The sequence below is a fragment of the Marmota marmota genome, unplaced genomic scaffold, assembly GCF_001458135.2.
Source record: "Marmota marmota marmota unplaced genomic scaffold, marMar, whole genome shotgun sequence".
In the NCBI taxonomy this organism is placed as follows: Eukaryota; Metazoa; Chordata; class Mammalia; order Rodentia; family Sciuridae; genus Marmota; species Marmota marmota.
This window is the reverse complement of record NW_026000068.1, coordinates 23,168,522-23,190,232: the sequence shown is the minus strand read 5'-3', so window position 1 is coordinate 23,190,232 and position 21,711 is coordinate 23,168,522. Positions and strand designations below refer to the sequence as shown.

The following is a 21,711-nucleotide window of genomic DNA, read 5'->3' as shown; positions in this document are numbered from 1 at the left end:
TTCTCTTAAACTGATCTCTGACTCTTGTTTCAATCTCATCTTAAAATCATTTATACTACCAATCACGTTATATTATTAAAATGTAAATATAATCATGGTGTACACCCACCACTATCATCACCACCACCCCTTTCCCACTGCTCAACAACAAAAACATTTATAAAATGCTTATTGTTTCATGCCCTTGTTTCTACATATTGCTGATCCTGCTATCTAAAATGCCTGTTCCTTCCTGAATGTTAGACATATTTTATTCTTTAAACTCCCTTTGAGCCACAGAAATAATATTCTTTGTAACAATATTATATTACTGTAATATATTACATTATTGTACTTACCACATATATCCAAATGTATCTGTTTTTTCTCTTTACTACTTCTGGGGTTCTTAAAGTTAGATGTCATATCTTTTGTATTTCCAACATCTAACGTGTTGACTGGTCTTTAGTAAATATTTATTGAATTAGATTTCCTTTGTGGCTTTCTAACAGTAAGACAGTATTCTAAAAGCTTTTGCTTGAAGGGACAGATTTAGAAATGTGCTGTCAGAGAGTAGGCTAAAAGAAGCTAAAAATAATTTTTAAAAAAGGGAAATAAAACATCACTGCTGGATAACGAATTACCAGAATAACTTTAAATTTCCAACAAAGTGTTGCTCAATACACAGCTATAAGAATAACTAAATTTTGAGTAAGAGCTCTAACAATACCATATACTAGTAAGCATGAGGAGCAACTAGAATGCTTATATATGGCTGATGGGAATGCAAAAAATAACAGCCATTCTGGAAAACAATTTGGTATCTCCTTATGAAGTTAAACATAAACTTACCATAGGTCAGAGAGTTTCTTCCTATTTAATTTAGGTAAATGAAAATGTATACTCCCACAAAAATCAGTACAGGAAGATGTATAGTAACTTTATTTATAATTAACGAAAGCTGGAAAGCCAAATGTCCTTCCAAGAATGAATGCTTAAACTAAAGCACATTCAAAGTAACCCTTGTCAGCCAACAATAGAAAGGCATAACAACAGGGGCAAATCTCAGGGTTATATACTCTATGCAGGTATCCACTAGGAATTCTGGAAAGCAAAAACAAAACAAAACAAAACAAAAACTATAGGGAAAGAATGTAGGTCTGTGGTTGGTGGATTAAAGTTAGGGACAAAGCCAGGGTAATATTTTGTAGTGATATAACTTTTATATCTCTATTGTGGTGGTGGTTACATAAATCCACAATATGTTTTAGTTAGCTTTTTCACTGCTGTGACTAAAAGATCTAATCAGAACAATGATAGAGGAGGAAAAGTTTATTTGAGGGCTCACGGTTTCAGAGGTCTTAGTCCATAGGAGGCAGGCTACATTCCTCAGGGCTAGAGGTGAAGTAGAACATCATGGTAGAAGAGTATGGCAGAGGGAAGCAGCTCACATGATAATCAGAAAGGAATGGGGGAGAGGGGAGGAAGAGGGAGAGAGGGGGAGGAGGAGGGAGGGAGGAAGAGATAGAGAGATAAAGAGAGAGAAAGAGATTCCACTCTTCAGATACAAAATATATACTCCATAGTCATGCCCCCAATGAACCACTTCCTCCAGCCACATCCCACTGCCTCCAGCTACCACCCAATTAATCCCATCAGGGATTAATTCATTGATTAGGTTAAGGCTATAACCCAACCAATTCTCCTCCAAATCTTGCATTGTCTCCCATGTGAGCTTTTGGGGGACACGTCATATTCAAACCATAATATATATTAAAACTCATAAAACTGTACCCAGAAAAGTTGATTTTACTGTTTGTAAATTTTAAGATGAACACTTCCTAAGCATGAGGATAAGCTTCCTTTTTCCTCCATTTCCACATATCTTACTCTAGACTTGAAAAGACTACCTTATACAGGACTTTATCCTGTGAGGAGAAAGGTGGAATGAACTAATAGAATGGCTTTGAGGTAGAGTTAAAGGAATTACTTCTAAGGCATAATAGGTATTTATGTCAAAGGCTGGATTATGAGATAGTCATCTTATTTTGAAAAAAGACAAAGAACTGAAAAGCAGAATAGATCTGAAAATTAAAGAATGGATTGTGCCCCCCTGTATTCCCTCTCTTTGTGACATAATTATATCTTCCTTTGATTTGCTTTCTGTTATGTTTCTGCTACACATAGAATAGTTTAAGAAAAAGTAATTTAATTTTAAGAAGATATAAAGCTATTTCTATTTCAATATCTCAAATCTAAAATAAGAGGGATTAATCATTGGGTGCAGTTTTTGCATCAAAACTTTAACTGAAAAATTGTCTTAAAACTCTAGTGGAACCTAACATTAGGGTTAATTCTACAAGGAAGCTAATGCATTTGAAGAAATGATAGTCAGCATGTTTGATACTTTTCACCTGTTTCTGCTTGTCTGTTTTTCTTCTACTGCCTATTCCTCTTCTACCTTTTACTGCTTCCTACATTTTCTTTCCCACTCTCCCAATCTGCCATGACCTTTTACTCCTCCGTGCCTTTTAGAAATTTGTCACAAGCCTAAATTATGTCTTTAGGAATAATCACATAAAACATAATTCAATACAAACACTGTGAATTAAAATGTGGCTAAGGTTAAAATACAAATAGAGTGATATTCTTTTTCTAAAACATAACAATAGAGAATATAAATAGTCTAACAAGACATTTAATACATATTAAGTGTAAAACACTAATTTACATGTACTTTTTCAAGGAAGTATGTAAGTCATTTAAATTATAACTTTTTCAAAATACCTGGCTACTAATATTAGAATACTTAGAGCAAGTTTAATAAGGTCAACAAATTTAAATCTTATAAAATGTAACATGCATATGTCAACAAAATATGGCCTTAATCAGTCTGTGAATAATTTTTTTGCTAAATTACTATTGATACTACAGTTATTGAATAAATAGTTCAAATGTATACTCTGACTTCCATATACTTAGTTGCTGTTATAATTTGAATTTTCCCCAAATGTGTTTCAACAAGGACCTCAATGCAGCAATGTTTAGAGTTGAGACTCTTGGGAAATGATGGGATCACAAGCACTCTTAACTCCATCAATGAATTAATCCATTGATGGGTTCATAATTTGATGGCATTACTGGAGGTGGTGAAAACTTTAGAAGGTAGAAAGCAGTTGGAGGAAATTGGTTTCTGACAGCATGTCCTTAAACAGTATAATATGTTCTAGGCTCCTTCCTCACTCACTTTTTGCTTCTGGCCACTATGTGGTTAGCAGCTTTCACCATGATGTTTTGTCTCCCATAGACCAGCTAACCATTGACTAAAATCTCTGAAATCATAAGCCAAAATAAACCTTTCCTCCTTTATTTTATTTTCTCAGGTATTTAGTCATAGCAACAGAAAAAAATAACAGTTGCCCAAGAAAAGACTAACTTCCTTATGTTAGGCCTTTATACTGTGATTATGTGAATAAGTCACCTACTGAATATGGAAATAAGATGCCCGAGAAGACTCTTTCTAATTAATTAATAACTGGTAGTCTTCTGTTTTCTTCTGCCCATTTATAAAATAAGAATAACCTTTGGGTAAACTCAGAAATGGTTGTATAAGCCACATGCCTCTGAAAAACAGCTCCTTTGTAAAACAACAAATGGGGTAAATAAAAAATACTGTATTTCCTTTTTACTGCCTTTTATTTACCTAATAAAGATGATCAAGACAAAAATTAGAAAAAAAGAAGAAAGTAAGAAAAAATTGAACTACTGGATGTCTAGAAAATTAAAAGGATTTAACATTACAAAATGCTTATTTCTACATCTAGAATGTCCAAAAGAGAACGTTAAAATTCTCAGTAGCATTCTAACATCAGAATCATTTATAATTGGAATCTAAGGGTATCAATTCAGCAATTGTTGAGTTATAAGGTATATTACTTCAGAATAGAACGTTAAAAAAAAACTCAAACAAGTTTCCAGATCTAAAAAGAAAGGATTTTTTTTAAAGTTAAGGTATATGTAATATTTTAAATTATAATTTATAAATGCAAATAAACTTAGCAATGTGATTTTCATAAATGAGAGAAAAGTTATGCCTTATACTTTTTTCTAACATAAAGATCATTCCTTTAAATAGTTCTCATTTGTTAAATTAAAATAGCAATTTTTTGTTCATTTTAGAATATTTAGATGAAAATTCTGAGGTTAATATAATATGGTTTTTAATTAAAATATAATATTTAGTAAATATTTTCTTTTGCTCTTAGGAGATAAATTAATTCAAGGTTCCTGATATAAAGATATATTATTTCATTAGTATAAAATATGACTTGTATTATTCTTCAGTTTTTCCTGGAACTTGCTCAGCCTTGCATAAATCTTCTTCATATTTCTTCTTGAGATTATTTAAATACATCCGCAAACTGTCTGGATCCAATTGAGAATTTCGAGCCGTTTGAACAAGTCTTGTGGCTAGATGATACACAGCTCTCTGTCTTTCCATCTCCGGGGTACTCCTTTGGTGCTGCTGTTATTAAATATCCACAGATATAAATTTAAAATGAATACAATTTTATTTAAATCATAGTTTGACACTGTTCTACATCTATAGAAATATGGAGGAACTCAAAGATAAGAATTAGTTCCATCCAACTAGTAAAAATAATACACTAGAAGAAATTTTTTAAATTCTATTTGGAAGAATAAAAATACTATTTGGAAGAATGAAATTTCTTATGAACATTTACTACTTTATGACAGAACCTTAAATCCTCAGAAATCGCTTTTCAATGAAAAAAATTTGTTAAATAAATCAAATTCTTCAATAAAAATACCAAGAACAGTAATAGAAAATTCAACAGAAAAAGGTTCTACAAATACTTTTTCACTAAAATGGTATGGGCAAATAGCACTACTCATTGCTATACAGTAATCATAATTTTAATGTTATCCAAATATACCACTATGCTGTCTCCTATTTTAATTCCTCAGTAGATAAACTGGTGGACATAATGGGTCATCAGAAAATTCCTTGTCCCTAACAGAACTCATATGTAGAAATTGTTGGAGTCTAAGAGAAAATATTCATGGAGGGGAATAGTACATTTTAAAAATACACAACATAAATAGCTATTTAAAATTATGCCTTAATTCCTAACAAACTATACTTGAGGATACCCAAGAAATTTAAAATGAGAATTTGGAAGACTTTTATATATTCCATTTTTGAATAGTACTTCATGATTGGAAATACAGCTGAAAAATTCTTAATCCATACCTTTGCCTGACCTAGATAGAGGAATCAACATTTTCAATCTCAACTATGTATGAAAAGTCTTGGTTAGTCTCCCAGAAATACAATCCTGTCAACTCTTTCTCAATACAGCAAGGAATTCTAAATATTTTCCTACTTTTATTATAGGAAAAGATGAGTTAAGATTCCATGAGGTAGAATAAGGTTATCATATATTCACCCATGTTTCTACTTAATACATAAGTTGATTACCATTACTCTATTATTCAAATAACAAATTTTAGATATCTATTACCATCTATGTTCCAGACCCCAAAGCTTGTGTATATGTGTCTAGGGAGAATACAAAATGTGAACCTGATATAATATCAGAACTCAAGGAGCTTGTGGTCTAGTGGTAAAAAGGCTTATTTTAAGCAATTTATTATGGCAATTATGAAAAGTTCCACAAGGGCATGAAGAGAAGCTTAAATTAAATGGAGTATTTGGAATGAATCCTGATGAGTAGAAGCACCTAGACGGGAGAGTGTTCTTCATAGAAGAAACAGCCAAAGCACATTGGAGCGCATGCTACACAATCAAGTCAAAGTGATGAAATGACAAGTAATTCAATGTGACAAATGTGGATTATGCAAAACTGAGTGAAGTAATGTAAAGCTTGTGTAGATAACAAAGAAGATCTTAACACAAAAATCAACAAACTTCAGAATCATCTGATAACTGGTTAAAAAAAAAAAAAAAGCAAATTCCTGAGCCACAAATTCCTGAGATCCTTAAAAATCTAAGATGTACCAAACATTTCAGGTGATTCTAATTTCTTAAAACTATGTTTTGAGAAATAATATAGAAGACTTTTAACACTAGGCTAAGGAGTTCAACTTTTATATTGTTAAAAAATAACTGAATGTTTCTGAGTAGGCAAACAATCTGGTAAGAGCTAAGCATTAGAAGATAATCTGGTAGAAGTGTGCAGGAGGTATTGAAAAGAGAGACAATTTAATTACACAGACCTAATGAGATGTAATTAAGAGGAGGGGTACATAGATGATTCTTATGGGTCATTGGGAGGCTTGAAAGAAAAGATATGGGAGATGTTTTCAGAAAAAGTAATTCTCAATTCAATTTTTGTCCTAAAAAGTAGACTAAGGTGTCAAGGGGAAATGTATATAGATTTGGAGATGGGCAGTAGTGATACAGAATCTGTGAAAAAGGATGAGATCACCAAGACTGCAAATTTTTTAAAAAGTGTGGGGGTGGGAAAAATATTATAAACATTTATATTTAGTAAGTATAAAAAGATAAAGTGTTGGTGAAGAAAGGAAATAAGTAATAATCAAAGAAATAAGAGGATAAAAATGTCCATAAGAGAAAAACTGCACAGACAGAATTAAGGAAAGGGAAGTGATAAGTGCCATAGAGATATCATGGAAGATAAGAAGTGATTTTAGAAAAAAAAAAAAACACAAGATGTTTTGATTAACTGGGATTTAAGAAAAAAGTTTCAAAATACTGAGGGGAAAGGGAAAAAAGAACAAGAGAGAGAAATGAATTACAGTAGATGGGGTAGAGAGAGAAGATGAGAGGGGAGGGGAGGGAGGGGGAAAGGAAGGGGATAGGAAAGGCAGCAAAATACAACAGACACTAGTATGGCAATATGTATAAACGTGGATGTGTAACCAATGTGAATCTGCAAGCTGTATACGTGGTAAAAATGGGAGTTCATAACCCACTTGAATCAAATGTATGATATGTCAAGAGCATTGTAATGTTTTGAACAACCAATAAAAAAAGAAAAAAAAAGATTAAGATTACAAGTGGATAGCAGAAGAAGAAAGTATAGATACTCCTGAGTTTTCAGTAAAAAAGAGAAATGGGAAAATAATTTAAGAAATTGGTGTGAGGATTTCTTGGTGGAAGAAAAAAAAACATAATCATATTCATAGAAAAAGGGAAATCAGTGCAGAAAAGAATGAGCAAAAGAGAAAAATGAAACAAACAATACTCAGAAGGAAATAAAACAGAAAAGTTAATTTTAAAAAATTTTTTAAATGTTAATGAACCTTTATTTTATTAATTTATTTATATGCAGAGCTGAGAATCGAACCCAGTGTCTCACACATTCTAGGAAAGCGCTGTACTACTGAGCCACAACCTCACCCCAGAAAAGTTAATTTTAAAAAGTCTGAAAAGCAATCTTTTTTCTTAAAAAGAAGAAATATGAGATGGGTGAAAAATATTCCAAGAACAGAATTTTGCAGAAATTGTGCAACAAGGGCTCACAAAGGGTGGAAATGTTTTGAAAGAGTTACAGAAAAGGAGTTATAGAGATCAATAAAAGGAGAAGAAAAAATTATTCAGTAAAATATTCAACTAAAGTTAGAATGTAAGAATTTTATAGTGGATAAAATTAGACTATCTAGAATATTTTTCAAACATTACTAGGAAAGTTAAAGCCTAGACGACCAGTGAAGAAGTGGCCTATAACAGGAATTTGGCAAGATTAAATCTGAAAAATTATGGAATGAGAGGTACTTCAGAATGATAACACTGATAAAATTACTGATGAAGAGATGTAAGTGGTAATTAGGCAAGTGAAGTCATAGAGACAGTCTAAAAAATCAGAGAAGGAAAGAATGCAATAAAAAGTGGAAGGCAGGTTAAGAAAAAGTGAAAGAAAACTATTATTGAAGAAAATTCCCACTACCTAGCTCAACTTACTTAACACATTGAATTTTCTTTTTTTTTCACATTGAATTTTTTAAAACACTACAAAGCAACCTAATTTGAAAAATGAAAAATATTTCCGATTTTCTGAGTCAACAGATGTGCTTTTAGTGTTGGATATACTACTTTGTAACAAATCACTTAACCTCTATAAACCTATAAAAATGATAGTAAAACTAATACATTTATTATTTATCATTTTATTAGAAAGACGTAACTACTTCATTTCTTCTTTTCAATGCTACATAAAACCATAAAAATACAAATGTCATGCATGGTGATTTTTATTTTTAATGTCCCTTTTAAATACTTATTTTCTCATTATAAATTCATTTGGCAATAATTAATATAGAAACTGAACTGCTGAATTTTTCTCTTTTAGTAGCTGATGTGGTGGGAAAAGCCATAACAGGCCAAATCAAAAATGGGTTGAGAAATAAAAATAATTTTCTTAAGAATTAAGCTTTATATTTTAAATATTTAATTATTTTAACTATTACTATTACAAGATATTTAGGTCAAAGCCAAAATAAGAAAGTACACTAAAACCATTTTTTTTAATTTGAAAAACAATTAATTCTTATTGTTAAAGTGGTTTTTACCAAAATTTGTCTTGCAATTTGAGTTGTGATTTCTTTGGCATCCATGACAATTGATTGTGGAAGTGATGATACCTCTGCTGCTTTTAAACCTAAAATTATAAATAAAACCAATAAAAATAAATAAATAAATAAGAAACAAAAAAAAACAATAAATAAATAAATAAAATTATAAATTAAAAAACTGGCTTCAAAATAGTTATTTATGATATTTTTATGTTTGTTTTAACTGATGTTAATATTTTTTCCAAAGATTTAAATTTCCCTTGTACAAGGATTTCTGAACTGCTCAATTCTCAAAATTAAGTTTTCCAAAGTTTTGGATGACAACTTCCCAATTATTAGATTTAATTGCTTGTCCCAGACAAATAAGGCAAATATCAATTAACTCTCAATATAATTCTGAGACAGGAAAGAAAAGAGGTAACTAGGAAATAATAACATTAATATTACAATTACAAAAACAGTCAATTGCTGGCCACAGTGGCTCATGCCTGTATTCCAGCAACTATGTGACTGACCTCTGAGGAAAAGTAAAGCATCCTTGTTTTACTTTTTGAAATGGTAAATCAATCAGATAACTTATTTGTTTCATATGTCTAATCTTTATAAGCCTCAAATTCATTGCCTATGAAATGGGGATAATTTTTCATATAGAGAGACTCATAAAAATTCAATAAACTATCAAAAGTCAGCTGCCTAGCATATAGCATAGTACTGGCTGCAATTCCAGCAGCTCAGGAGGCTGAGGCAGGAGTATTAAAAGTTCAAAGCCAGACTCAACAACTTAGTGAGACCCTGTCTAAAAATATAGAATAAAAAATGGTCTGAGCTATGGTTCAGTAGTTAAGCAATCTGGGTTCAATACCTGGTACCAAAACAAACAAACAAACAAAAAGTAGTTGGTTTAATAGAAGGTGGAAGGATATTTGTTTTTTCAAATGATGAGAATGTTGAGTCACAGAGACAACCTTACAGCTGAATGTTCCTCTAGCAAAACTATGAGATTAGAATTTCTCAGAAGATAAAATAGTAGGTGACCACTCTACGCAAATTCAAAGTATAAACTATTATTCTTGTATTTTAAAAGCTTAATTGTATTGTATCAATGCCATGCAGGCACTCTACTGTGTGCCAATTTTTTATTGTACTTTAGAAGCAATGGAAGCAATGACAATATTTATTGAGAAGTTACTCATTGCCAAGTACTATGCTAGGCAGTTGACTTTTGATAACATTGAATCTTTATGACTCTCTCTATATAAAAAAATTATCCCTATTTCATAGGTAATGAAATTGAGGCTTATAAAGACTAGTCATGTGATACAAATAAGTTATCCAGTTGATTTACCATTTTGAAAAGTAAAACAAGGATGCTTTACTTTTCCTCACAGGGTCAGTCACATCCATAGCTAAAATGGTTTTTGGAACCTTATATGTATGGATCAACTGAAAATTCTCTGAATCTGTGATGATTTTATATGTCATATAATTACTTATGTAGAAAGTATCTAATAAAGTTTAGGAATATCATATGATTTGGTAATAATTCTCATTTAATTAGTAATACTCTGAAATTGAAGAAAACAGAAGGAATTTACTCCTAATAGAGTGTGTAGGAAATGTACAATTTTCAACTTAATATTTAACTTGCAATTATAAACTAAATTACATTTTTGTAAGAGTAGAAATTCATACTTCTAGGGCTTTCATGTAACATATTTCTACACAGTGATAGACCCAACCTGATCTTTTCTTAAAATTGGGCATCTCACCACAAAGCCATGAAAAGATAATTTTGGCTTTACTATAAATTACTGCAAATTCTGAACCTGCTTGGAATGCCTGCCCGTGCCTTGAACTCACCCATGCCTGGCTCTCTGACCAGATAGCAGCCCTCTCTGAAACTTAGTGACACCTCATAAATATTGGCCTTCCCTGGCCAGACAACGACCCTCTCTGAGGCTCTAATGGTCCTCATAAATTCTGATGTTGGGGCCAGCAAAAAAATGTAAACTACCATTAGTGTGATGCTTGTCAGAGTTCTGTTATCTGTAACCCCCTTTTGTGTAACTTTCTGGGCTATAAAGCTGGGCTGCAGGAAAGCTGGGGTGCTGTCTTGTTCCCGCCGTTTTGGGAGGGAGAGGCAGCCCGGCCGGTCGAAATAATAAGCTTGCTTTAATTTGATTTTAATTGGAGTCAGTGGTCTTTTCTTGTGTCCTGGTCAAACAACAGTTACTGGTTCATGTAAGTTTATATAAATTAAAAAGTTATATACGTGTGTGTGTAATATATATATATATATATATATATATGCTTATAATGTATAAATGTCATATATATGGTATATATTAATTTTCAGCTTATATGAACTTATATGAACCAGTATAACAGATACATAATGTGATTTTGACATATAGTCTTAGGCATATAAACATTCACACACACACACACACACACAAAAAAAAAAACTAAACAAAGAAAGTTTGCTTAGATTGATAGCCAAGAAAAGGGGAGAAAACAGTTTGTCTGAAGAGAATGTGTTTTAATCTATAATTTATATATGCAATACCATAATTTTTTTCTTCTGTGAGTCCTTTAGAAAGTTTGTATGTATACAAAATTGCTTCTTTATTTCTTGAGGCATTCTTTACATGCTGAACTTCAAAATGCATGTTTTCTACATTAGGATACAAAACATCTATATGGCATAGTTCCAGGAAATGTGTAGCAAACAGTGTAAATGCCTATAATACATAAAAGACAATGAATATTAGTGCTTTTTAAAGTGAATTAGAAAATTCAATTGTAACTATTTAAACATAAAAATTTATTTTTCCAAATAGCTTGACAGAGATGTAAGAACAAAACCAATAATGTGGAGGCTAACATGATCAATCCATTTTAAAGTGTTTTGAAATTTTATATCCAATGAAGTAATATCTTTATTATTTTTCCTCATATATATGTATGGTACTTTATGGAAAAGAGAAAAAATCTAAAATTAAAATCATAAGAAATATATTTGAAGATATTAAAAAGATGTTTGCCAGAAACAAAACTATTAACTGAGGGAATCACTTAGTAGGGAGATAACCCCCACACATGATAAAATCATAATATTTCCTTCAACTTTTAAAAACTCCATTTTGAAAGTAGCTTCCCTTCCTGTAATTGAAATCAATGGATTGCCTTGAGGTATTCGAAATTCCCTAAATGTGATTTTTGTTTGTTTGTTTTTTGTTTTGTGGTGCTAGGGATAAAATCAAAAGCAAAGCCACCAAAGTTTTTACTTTTGCTAAAATAAATTGATTTGTGCATAATTGATTATGTTTTAGGACATATTTACCAATGAGAAAAGAAATAGAAGATCAATGGAAAACAGAATACTAAAATAGTCTAAAAAGAAAATATTTGGCTGGAGGCTGGGGATGTAGCTCAGCTGGTAGAGCTCTTCCCTAGAATGCACAAAGCTCTGGGTTCTAGCCCCAACACCACAAACAAGAGAGAGAAGTTGGGGGGGAGAGGGGGGGGGAGAGGGAGGGACGGAGGGATTTGGTTGGCAAAATGGTACAACCATGGAAGACTGGCAGCAAGAAAGGAAAGAAAAGTTTTTGTATACAACTTGCTAATAGTTTGGATATTGAGTGCATCCTCTTAGGAGCTGTTAAAAGCTTGTTCCTCAGTTTGGCAATGCTGGAAGGTGAAGGAACATTTAAGAGGTAGGGCTTAGTGGAGGTAATTAGGTCACTGCTCCTAGAAGAAATCAATGCTGGTCTACTGGAGTGAGTTCTTTAGAACAAGTTGATATAAAAGAGCAAGGGGGCAGTCCTTGATTATTGGAATAAACTATTTAAAAGCTAGGGACCATGGTCGATAACAATATTCTTAAAAATTATGTGTCTAACCTATCTACTAGAATAACTTTGTAAACTGTATTTCACATTAGTTCAATTTAACAAATAATTATTCACAATGTTTTCTATTACAAACATTGTGCTAGGAACTGAAGATAGTAAATTATAAAAATAATAATTAACTTTAAGCTCCTTAAAAGTGAGTAGCAATGTTATATGTTTACTAAATTACTTATAATAGAAAAAGACATTCAGACCTATCATTAAAGGTTTTATTCTTAGATACTACAGAGTACCACAGGGGTTTCACATTGTTGCTGAGACTTTGTGATCCTCCTGCCTCAGACTCCTAAGGAGCTGGGATTACAGGTATGTACACCATGCTTAGATAGGAATTGACTTATAATCATGGAGACGGACAAGTTCTAAGAACTGTGATTGGCAAGCTGATAATCCAGAAGAGCCAATTATAGTTCTAGTCTGAATGCAAGCAAATTTTAGATTCAGAAAAAGTAGATATTTCAGTTTGAGGCTGGTGGCAGACAAGAACTCATCTTCCAGACTGAAGGCAGTCAGAAGTTTCTCAGGACTCTTGAGAGAGTCAATATTTTTGTTCTATTCAGGCTTTTAATTTATTAGCTGGGACCTAGCCACATTTGGGAGGGCTATCTGCTTTATTCAGCTTACAATTCAAATGTTCATCTCCTCCAGAAATATCCGCACAGACACACACAGAAAAATGTTGGACCAAATGTCACAACTTGTGACCCCATCAAGTTGATATATGAAACTAACCATCCACAAGTCCACTCCTTGTCAACTTGGTACCTATATATATCTCCTTATACCATATTTCATCTCCAAGTGAAGACAACAATAAGGTCATAATTTTACCTAATATGATACAACTATCTTGAGAACAACCATGAATACATTAACTACTTCCCCAGAAGAGGAGGTAAAAATCCTCCAGAGAGTTCATTCTTCTCTTTGATGTCTTATACTTTAAAAACTATGATGGATACTACAGATGTAGCTCTATAGTAGAGTGCATTCTTAGCATGCACAAAGCCCTGAGTCTAGCACCAATAAAACAAAAAAATATATTTAAAAAAAAACCTATGATGTAAAATTAGCAATATTTAAATCCTATGGTATTAAGTCAATACATTTGGGTCACCTGATAGCAAAAAATAAAGATGTTCACGTAATATATGTCTTTATGCACAAATATTCATAATAAAAAAGGAGGGAAAATCATAATTGTACTCTTCATTACTGTAACTGGTAACATAGTCATAGCTGCTTCTAGTACTTATTTTAAAATCCCTTTGTCTTCAGGAAGTACCTTAGCTACTCATGGTTCTTTGCCTGCTAACATGGTTCAAATCTCCATTACTGAAGGATCTTGGTCAACCATGGTTCTTCCTATATCCAATTGTTATAGTTTTCCATCAACCTTAATCACAGATGTGATAATTTACAAACAGATACCCTAAGGAATCTCTGGTATTCCAGACAGACTCCTCATGCCCACATTGCGGAGTAGTGCTGTTTCCCTTTGGTAATCAAGATCAATCACTCCTGTCAGCATAGTGATTCCCTTCTTTGATTTAGAGACATAAGGAACTCAAAGTAGCTGGGGAGGAGCCTTAACTTTCAAGTCAAAGTAATTGTGTCCCCTGGAGGAAGCATTGTTCCCTTTGTAATTAAGATGTTTATGCCAACAGAGTACAAGTTTTCAAGCACAAGAAGCAAAAATGTTGCTTGGTGGTTACTAGGGATAATAATGAGCAATGTCTTTTCCATTACCACTCTTTTATTCTTAGACTCATGAATCTGGGCTATGGGAGAAATAGCATCATATATTGAAAGCTGACTTAGAACATATACAGTCTTCTGGAGAACCTTACTCCAGTATAACAAGGTACTGCCTCCTACCTGGTGCTATAACTGAGTTCTTCAAAAGGCCATACCATGATTTTGTGAAGGTGTTTACTTTGGATGGTGGAGAACATGGTAAAAACAGTCAATTCCAAAGCTATTTGCAAAACTGCATTTATTGTAAAGGGAGTTGATCAGAAGTAATGCTGTAATATTCCATTGTTTATATACACCACATTTTTTAATCCATTTATCTACTGAAGTGCATCTAGGTTGGTTCCATAGTTTAGCTATTGTGAATTGTGCTGCTATAAACATTGATGTGGCTGTGTCCCTGTAGTATTCTGTTTTTAAGTCCTTCTTTGGGTATAGACTGAGGAGAAGGACAGCTGGGTCAAATGGTGGTTTCATTCCCAATTTTTGAAAGAAATCTGCATACTGCTTCCCATATTGGCTGCACCAATTTGCAGTCCCACCAGCAGTGTATGAGTGTACCTTTTCCCCCACATCCTTGCCAACACTTATTGTTGTTTGGCTTCATAATAGCTGCCATTCTGACTGGAGTGAGATGAAATCTTAGAGTATTTTGATTTGCATTTCTCTTAATTGCTAGCAATGATGAACATTTTTTTAATATATTTGTTGATTGATTGTATATCATCTCTTAAGAAGTGTCTGTTCAGGTCCTTGGCCCATTTATTGATTGGGTTATTTGTTTTTTGGTGCTTAGCTTTTTGAGTTTTTTATATACCCTAGAGATTAGTGCTCTATCTAATCTAAATGTGTGAGGTGTAAAGATTTGCTCCCATTCTGTAGGCTCTCTATTCACCTCACAGATTGTTTCTTTTGCTGAGAAGAAACTTTTTAGTTTGAATCCATCCCATTTATTGATTCTTGATTTTGATTCTTGTGCCAAAGGAGTCTTATTAAAGAAGCTGGGGCCTAATCCCACTTTTTCTTCTATTGTACACAGGGTCTCTGGTTTTATTCCTAGGTCCTTGATCCATTTTAAGTTGAGTTTTGTGCATGGTGAGAAATGGGGGTTTAAGAGAATAAGATCATGACTATTGCAGGTAAATGGATGGAGTCAGAGAAGATAATGCTAAGTGAAGTTAGCCAATCCCAAAAAACCAAATTCCAAATGTTTCCTCTGATAGAAGGAGGCTGATTCATAGTGGGGTAGGGAGGGGGCCCATCAGAGGAATAGATGAACTATAGATAGGGCAGAGGGGTGGGAGGGGAAGGGAGGGGATTAGAAATGATGGTGGAATGTGATGAACATTATTATCCAAAGTACATATATGAAGACATGAATTGGTGTGAATATACTTTGTATACAACCAGAGATATGAAAAATTATGCTCTATATGTATAAGAATTATAATGCAGTCCACTGTCATATATAAATAAAATAATTAATAAAAAAGAAGCAATGCTGTGTGAAATATTGTGACGGTAGATAAGGCATTCCATAAGCCCACAGATGATAATTTTGGCAGAAGGATCACATGTAGAAAAGGTAAATCCATCTCAAGATTATATATTTCAGTAAGAACATGATGGAAGTTATCCAATGTAATTAACCTGGAGCTGGTTGATCATCTCAGGGAATGGTTCCTTAAAGGGGATATCATGTTGATCTCTGCTGCTGGCAGATAGAGCACTCAATAGTGGCCATAGCTGAGTTGATCTTGGTAAGTAAAAATCCATGTTGCTGAGTCCATGTATAACTTCCAGTCCTCCTATCATTGCTACTTTGTTCATGAGCCCTTTGGGTGATAATGACAAAGATGTCTGGGAAAAGAAGCTAGTTGAAGGTTTTAGTCAGCTTTTTATTGCTGTGACCAACATACCTGACAGGAACAACTTGGAGGAGGAAAGTTTATTTTGGCTCATCATTTCAGAGATTCAGTATATGGTTGGCCAGCTCCATAGCTATGGGCCTGAGGTAAGACAGAACAGAATGCTGGAAGGGTAGTGGAGGAAAACATTTCAGTACTTGATAGACAGGAAAGAAAGAGAGGGAGCTCTGTTCACCAGGGACATAATATCAACCCCAAAGTCAAGCCCCCAGTGACTTACTTCCCCCAATCATATCCTATCTACCTATAGTTCCTACTCAGTTAATATATTCAAGAGGATTAATCCACTCATTAGGTTATAGTTCTTTAATCTTTTTACTTCTGAAAGTTTTTGTATTCTCTCACACATAAGCTTTGGGGGGACACAACATATGCAAACCATATCACTTGTATCCACATAACAAGTCATCCTATCTCCTATCCACTTGATTATTAAAATCTTCCTCTGCTGAGGTCACTCTTTGTTGGCATTCAACAGGACACAAATATCGTTTTTTGTCTATCCTCAGAAGTCTATTCACATCTTTCCTCCCCAAATTTCCTTGTCATCAATTGTTTGATCATATTCCAAGTTCCTGACTATGTAGCCAAACCACTGCCTACAGTCCACGAATTAATATATAGTTGCATATCTAGCCATTTTTCCTTCCAGGAAGAGTGGTCAACCTGGTGCACTGCTTGAAATTCTTCCTTCTGAGAGGATTTTCTTTCATAATTGTGTTTAAGAGATGTCCCAGAAAGGGATTATAGTGCTAGAGTTGTCCACCATTAGGGGTACCTGCATATTGTGCATACAGGCAGTTCTGTTGGCTTTTACTTGGCCTTTGCAATGATAATTTCCCTCAAGTCACAATTCAGGGAACCAATGTAAAGATTTTTCCAGCTGTTAAGCATATTTTAATTAGGCATTACAGTACTGGAGAAATAACCACAGAATTAGTTTGGGAACTCACTGGGCCCACTGTGAGATAGACTTAAACTAAAATTTAATTGATCACCTGACCTTCATAAGTCCCTTTTCTGACTAGGGACTACAGTAACATTTTGGATCTCCTAAAATTACAGAAAGCTCAAAGCCAGGACCAGTCAGTAGTCCTTACAAAATTTGACTGCTTCTTTTCCCCAGTGCACAATTATCCCAGTGAAAGGCCATATATCCCTTTGGGGGATTGGGTAGGAGGAGGATAAATTGAATAGTTATCCCTCTATATCCATTGGCTCCATATCCATAGATGGAACCAACCACAGATGGAAAATATATGGGGAAAAGATAGGTTTGTATTAGCATGGACAATCTTTTTTTTTTTTTTTCGTGTTCCTTAATATAGTGTAACAACTACTTACATTGCATTTATATTATATTAGGAATTATAAATAATCTAGAGATGATTTAAAGTATGCAGGGAGATATGCATATATTACATTCAAATATGACACCATTTTATATAAGAGCTTGAAAATCTGCAGATTTTGGTAAACTTGGGGGTTCCTGGAACCCAGGTACCACGGACACTGAGAGATGACTGTACAAATATTTGAAAGTGTACCAGGATTCTTTCTCAAGAGGATCTCTCCCCAGCTGGTGCATGAGCTGCTAGAAACAATGGTAACACAAGCCTCTCTTCCCTTGGTATCCTCAGCCTGGATTCCCCTGTGCACAACCCTCTTTATGCCTATTTCAGTTGCAATGGGCCATGTACACTCTGGACACCTCACCAGGCATTTGTTGGAACAGGTTGGCAATAAATTTTATGAACTCCAGAGCTTCCATCACTGAATGCTGCCACCCAGTCACTTGCAAATGTCTCTTGTCTCAACTCTCTGCTCACTGCCAAGAGGTTCTAGTTCTTTCAATCATCAGTTTGCTCCAATATCTCTGGATCAGTTGAGATCAGCCTCCTTCTCCGTTTTATGGTTCTCTCATGCCAAATTTATTCACAGTACCTTTTTCTCTTTCAGCCTGTGTTCTCCCTCCCCTCTGTGGTAAATTGGCAGTGCTAATGCTGCTACCACCAGCAAAGCTGCTATGTCTCTAATATATTATTTCCTGTTCTATGTTCAAAGCTTCTGAATTTCTGTGTCTCTATGATTATTTTACTATCTAGTATTGAATTTAAGTGAATTCCCTCAGGTACCCTCCTTGCTAAGAAGCAATACTCCTGTGCTGCTTGAATCTCAAGCTGTAGAACAACTAGAAAGTACTCCCTTCCTTTAATCTGCCATCTTCACAAGCTCCCAAGTCAAACTATTCTGATTATTGTTTTGACTCTTCTGCTTATTATGGTAGTAACTATGCCCACTTTGACTTTGGTGATTGAGTATCACTGTTTTGCCCTTGCTACCACAAATCCAATTATTCCTATTATAGGTTTCCCAATTCAGAAACCACAGTTCCCACCATAAAGTCTGGCCTATAGAAAAGAGTGATAATAGACCATTTCAAGGATGCCAGGACTTCTCTCATAAATTTATTTCCTATACACATGGTGAAATGCATGTCTTTTCAACTTTCCCGGAAGGGGTAAATAGGTCATATATGACAAATACACTCTAACATTCCAACCTCCCTAGCTTTGAAGCTTTTCTTCTGCCTTGAATTATACCCAGTATTTCCAACTCACTCATGATGGGCCACTTATGCTCCATATTTCAGCCAACCAACCAAACTGTTAGAGCCCTTCTTAATTCACAGAGTTGCAATATTAAATACAGACTCTACTTATAGCCCATATCAATAAAATCACCTTGATTCAACTTTATCTCCCTTTTTTTAAAGAGAGAGAGAGAGAGAGAGAGAGAGAGAGAATTTTTTAATATTTATTGTTTAGTTTTTGGCGGACACAACATCTTTATTTGTATGTGGTGCTGAGGATCGAACCCTGTGCCGCGCACATGCCAGGCAAGCACACTACTGCTTGAGCCACATCCCCAGCCCACTTTATCTCCCTTTTATCATTATCCCATACCCTTAATACCCATCCCCACCCATGTTTCCTAGATTTCTATTTGTATAGGTTTTAGAAAAAGAAGCCAAGATGAGTGGGGGAGTGGGAAGTATACTCAGCATTGTCTTACATGGAAACTGCCTCAGGACAGTCATTATAGTTTCCTTAGGTAATGCTGGGTAATCTCCTCAGATGAGATTGAAAGCTACTTTCACTAGGGGTAGGGAGATCTGACAAAAAAGATTCATCAGAATTTAAGGATTAAATATCTCCAACTTCATTATGATCTTCCTATACATCTCTATTCACACTTTCAGTATTCCATTCCTTCCCAACTCTGTCCTTTTCCAAATCAAATGCAGGCAGACTCTGAGTCATCTGGCTATTTGCTCTATTCAGGTTCTTAATCTATTGGAGGGGACCACTCACATCAGGGAGGGTCATCTGCTTTATTTAATCTACAATTCAATGTTAACACATTCTAGAAATAACCTTATACACACACCTAGAATAATGTTTGACCAAATGCCTGGCCCAGTCATGTTGACACATAAAATCATCCACCATAGATACTAATTAGCTTTTGGTTTTAAGTAATAAGTACATCTTATTTATATGAGAAATTATAATTGACTGACATTTAGAATTATAGAAACTAAAATTATCGATTAGCATTATTATTTTGTGGGGCAGGGGGTAGGGACCAGGAATTGAACTCAGGGGCACTCTACCACTGAGCCACATCCCCAGCCCTATTTTGTATTTTATTTAGAGACAGGGTCTCACTGAGTGCTTAGAACATTATTTTTTAATTCATCACATACCTTTGTGTATAAAAGAAATTTTTTTCTTATTTTATATTATAAATCATTACAGACTCTCATTTAAGGTTCATCTTAGGAATATTTTAAGGTATTCTAAATATAAAAAGTATTTGGAATGATCATCTAAAAAGACATTTTAAAAATTAGACTAATAATAGAGAAAAAACACTGTTTAAAAGTGTAATGATGTTACTTTTTCATGCTAAACTTTTTATAAAAGTTTAGTTGTAAACTTAACCCTTTTAGATCACTAGGGGCGATCCAACATGGCGGCAGGCGGAAGGCAGCGCTTTCAGTACCTCCTCAGTAATGGGGTCAGAGAGACGCATCGATACGCTTGGATTCTACCTGCTGAGAGGCTCCTGGCGAAATTCCACTGAAGAGAGACCGGCCGGCAATTGGTAGGATTTTTGGAGGTGACAGTTTGCCCCAGACGAGTGAATCTCCGCCACACAGCGCAGCACAGAGGTCCAGACCCACCAGCCGCTGCCCGCGCGACTCGACTCGGCGACCGCCTGCCCACGGCCCCCGCGAATGGGCAGCTAGCCCCCAAGGCGCGGCCCAGCAGGTTCGGCGCAGGGAATCTAGGAAGAGGTCTCTAGCCAGGCCTTCATGAAGTAGCGAACTGGGAGCTGAAACCAACCAGAGACAGACCAATGCCACCCCTCCCTTCGGACACTCCAGCAAGAAGCCTGGGGCCCGCCATAGCAGAGAGGTGACATCACCGGAGTTCGCTGACAGAATTCCTTCCCAGCTGAATCCACTTTAGCAGGTGTGTGACTCCCACCCCCTCCAGATACAAGCAGCCAGGAAACCTCGGGAATCTCCCTGGGGGCGTGTCTGTAGGAAAGCAGAGGGGATTCCCGATCTGCAACTCCCCTTATCACCAGCGGCGACACCTAAGGTCTTAGCTGCCAGTTTCCGGGGGCATGCCCACCAAAGGGGTCCGGAAAAATTAAAACTGTTGGTCCCCAGATCACCGCACTACAGAACTGGGGCTTAGATGAATGACGGAGAGAATGCTCAGTCGTTCGGGAAATAGGACACGCGGTGGGGCTGCAAGTGTAACCAGATCTCTGGGGAACCACCTCCGGTGAACAGGACCTGGCTGGCGGGCTGGCAGGAGGAAGGGGGGAGGGGCCGGAGAAGTGAAACAGCTCTGGACTAACAGGACTGAGAGACTCCCAGGAGCCGCCTTACATTGCTATCGGCACATAGAGGGCAGAAGCTCGGCTTGGAGGGCACAGCTCTGCCTACCGGAAGAGAAGAAAATGGATCTCTAAGACTTCAATTTTTTTTTTTCTCTCTCTTTGTTCTTTTCTCCACTTTTCCTTCTTTCTTTCTTTCCTGTTTCAAGTTTTATTGTTCTTTCCATTCTCCTCTAATCTATCTCTCTCTCCTTTCTTTTTAAGAGCACCTTCCTTCCCCTACCCCACAACTTTCATCCCAAGGATTACGTCTTCCATTACGTGTAATTGTCTAAATGCAAACAGGTGAATGTTTAGAAGCTGTCTATAGGGCTCCTAAATACCTAGCTACTACCAACACCCTGATCCATTCACCTGTTAGTATCCCCCTTCAGTAGAGCAATCTTCTAAAGTAGCCAAGACATACTAACCCTCATACCATCATAGCACCTAACATAAACATAAAGTCCTAAGAACAGACAACAAATCACTATACACATACAGAATCCGGAAGCCTTTTATGAATTGAATGAATCAGCTTTAAAGTACAATAAAGCCCAACATTTCTAGGCATAGTCTCCCATCACAAAGGAGAGACA

The 21,711-nt window shown here is 35.2% G+C and overlaps 1 protein-coding gene across 1 annotated transcript in view; it reads right to left on the bottom strand.

Annotated features, from left to right (window-relative positions):
• Positions 1 to 3,954: 3,954 nt before the first annotated feature.
• Positions 3,955 to 21,711, bottom strand: part of Msh4 (mutS homolog 4) — an 87,892-nt gene continuing 70,135 nt past the window's right edge. The window contains exons 18-20 of the mRNA XM_015490573.2: positions 11,126 to 11,300; positions 8,557 to 8,645; positions 3,955 to 4,504 (exon numbers count right to left, since the gene is read on the bottom strand). Coding sequence (XP_015346059.2) covers positions 4,313 to 4,504; positions 8,557 to 8,645; positions 11,126 to 11,300 — 456 coding nt within the window. The 3' untranslated portion in view covers positions 3,955 to 4,312. The remainder of the gene's footprint in view (positions 4,505 to 8,556; positions 8,646 to 11,125; positions 11,301 to 21,711) is intronic.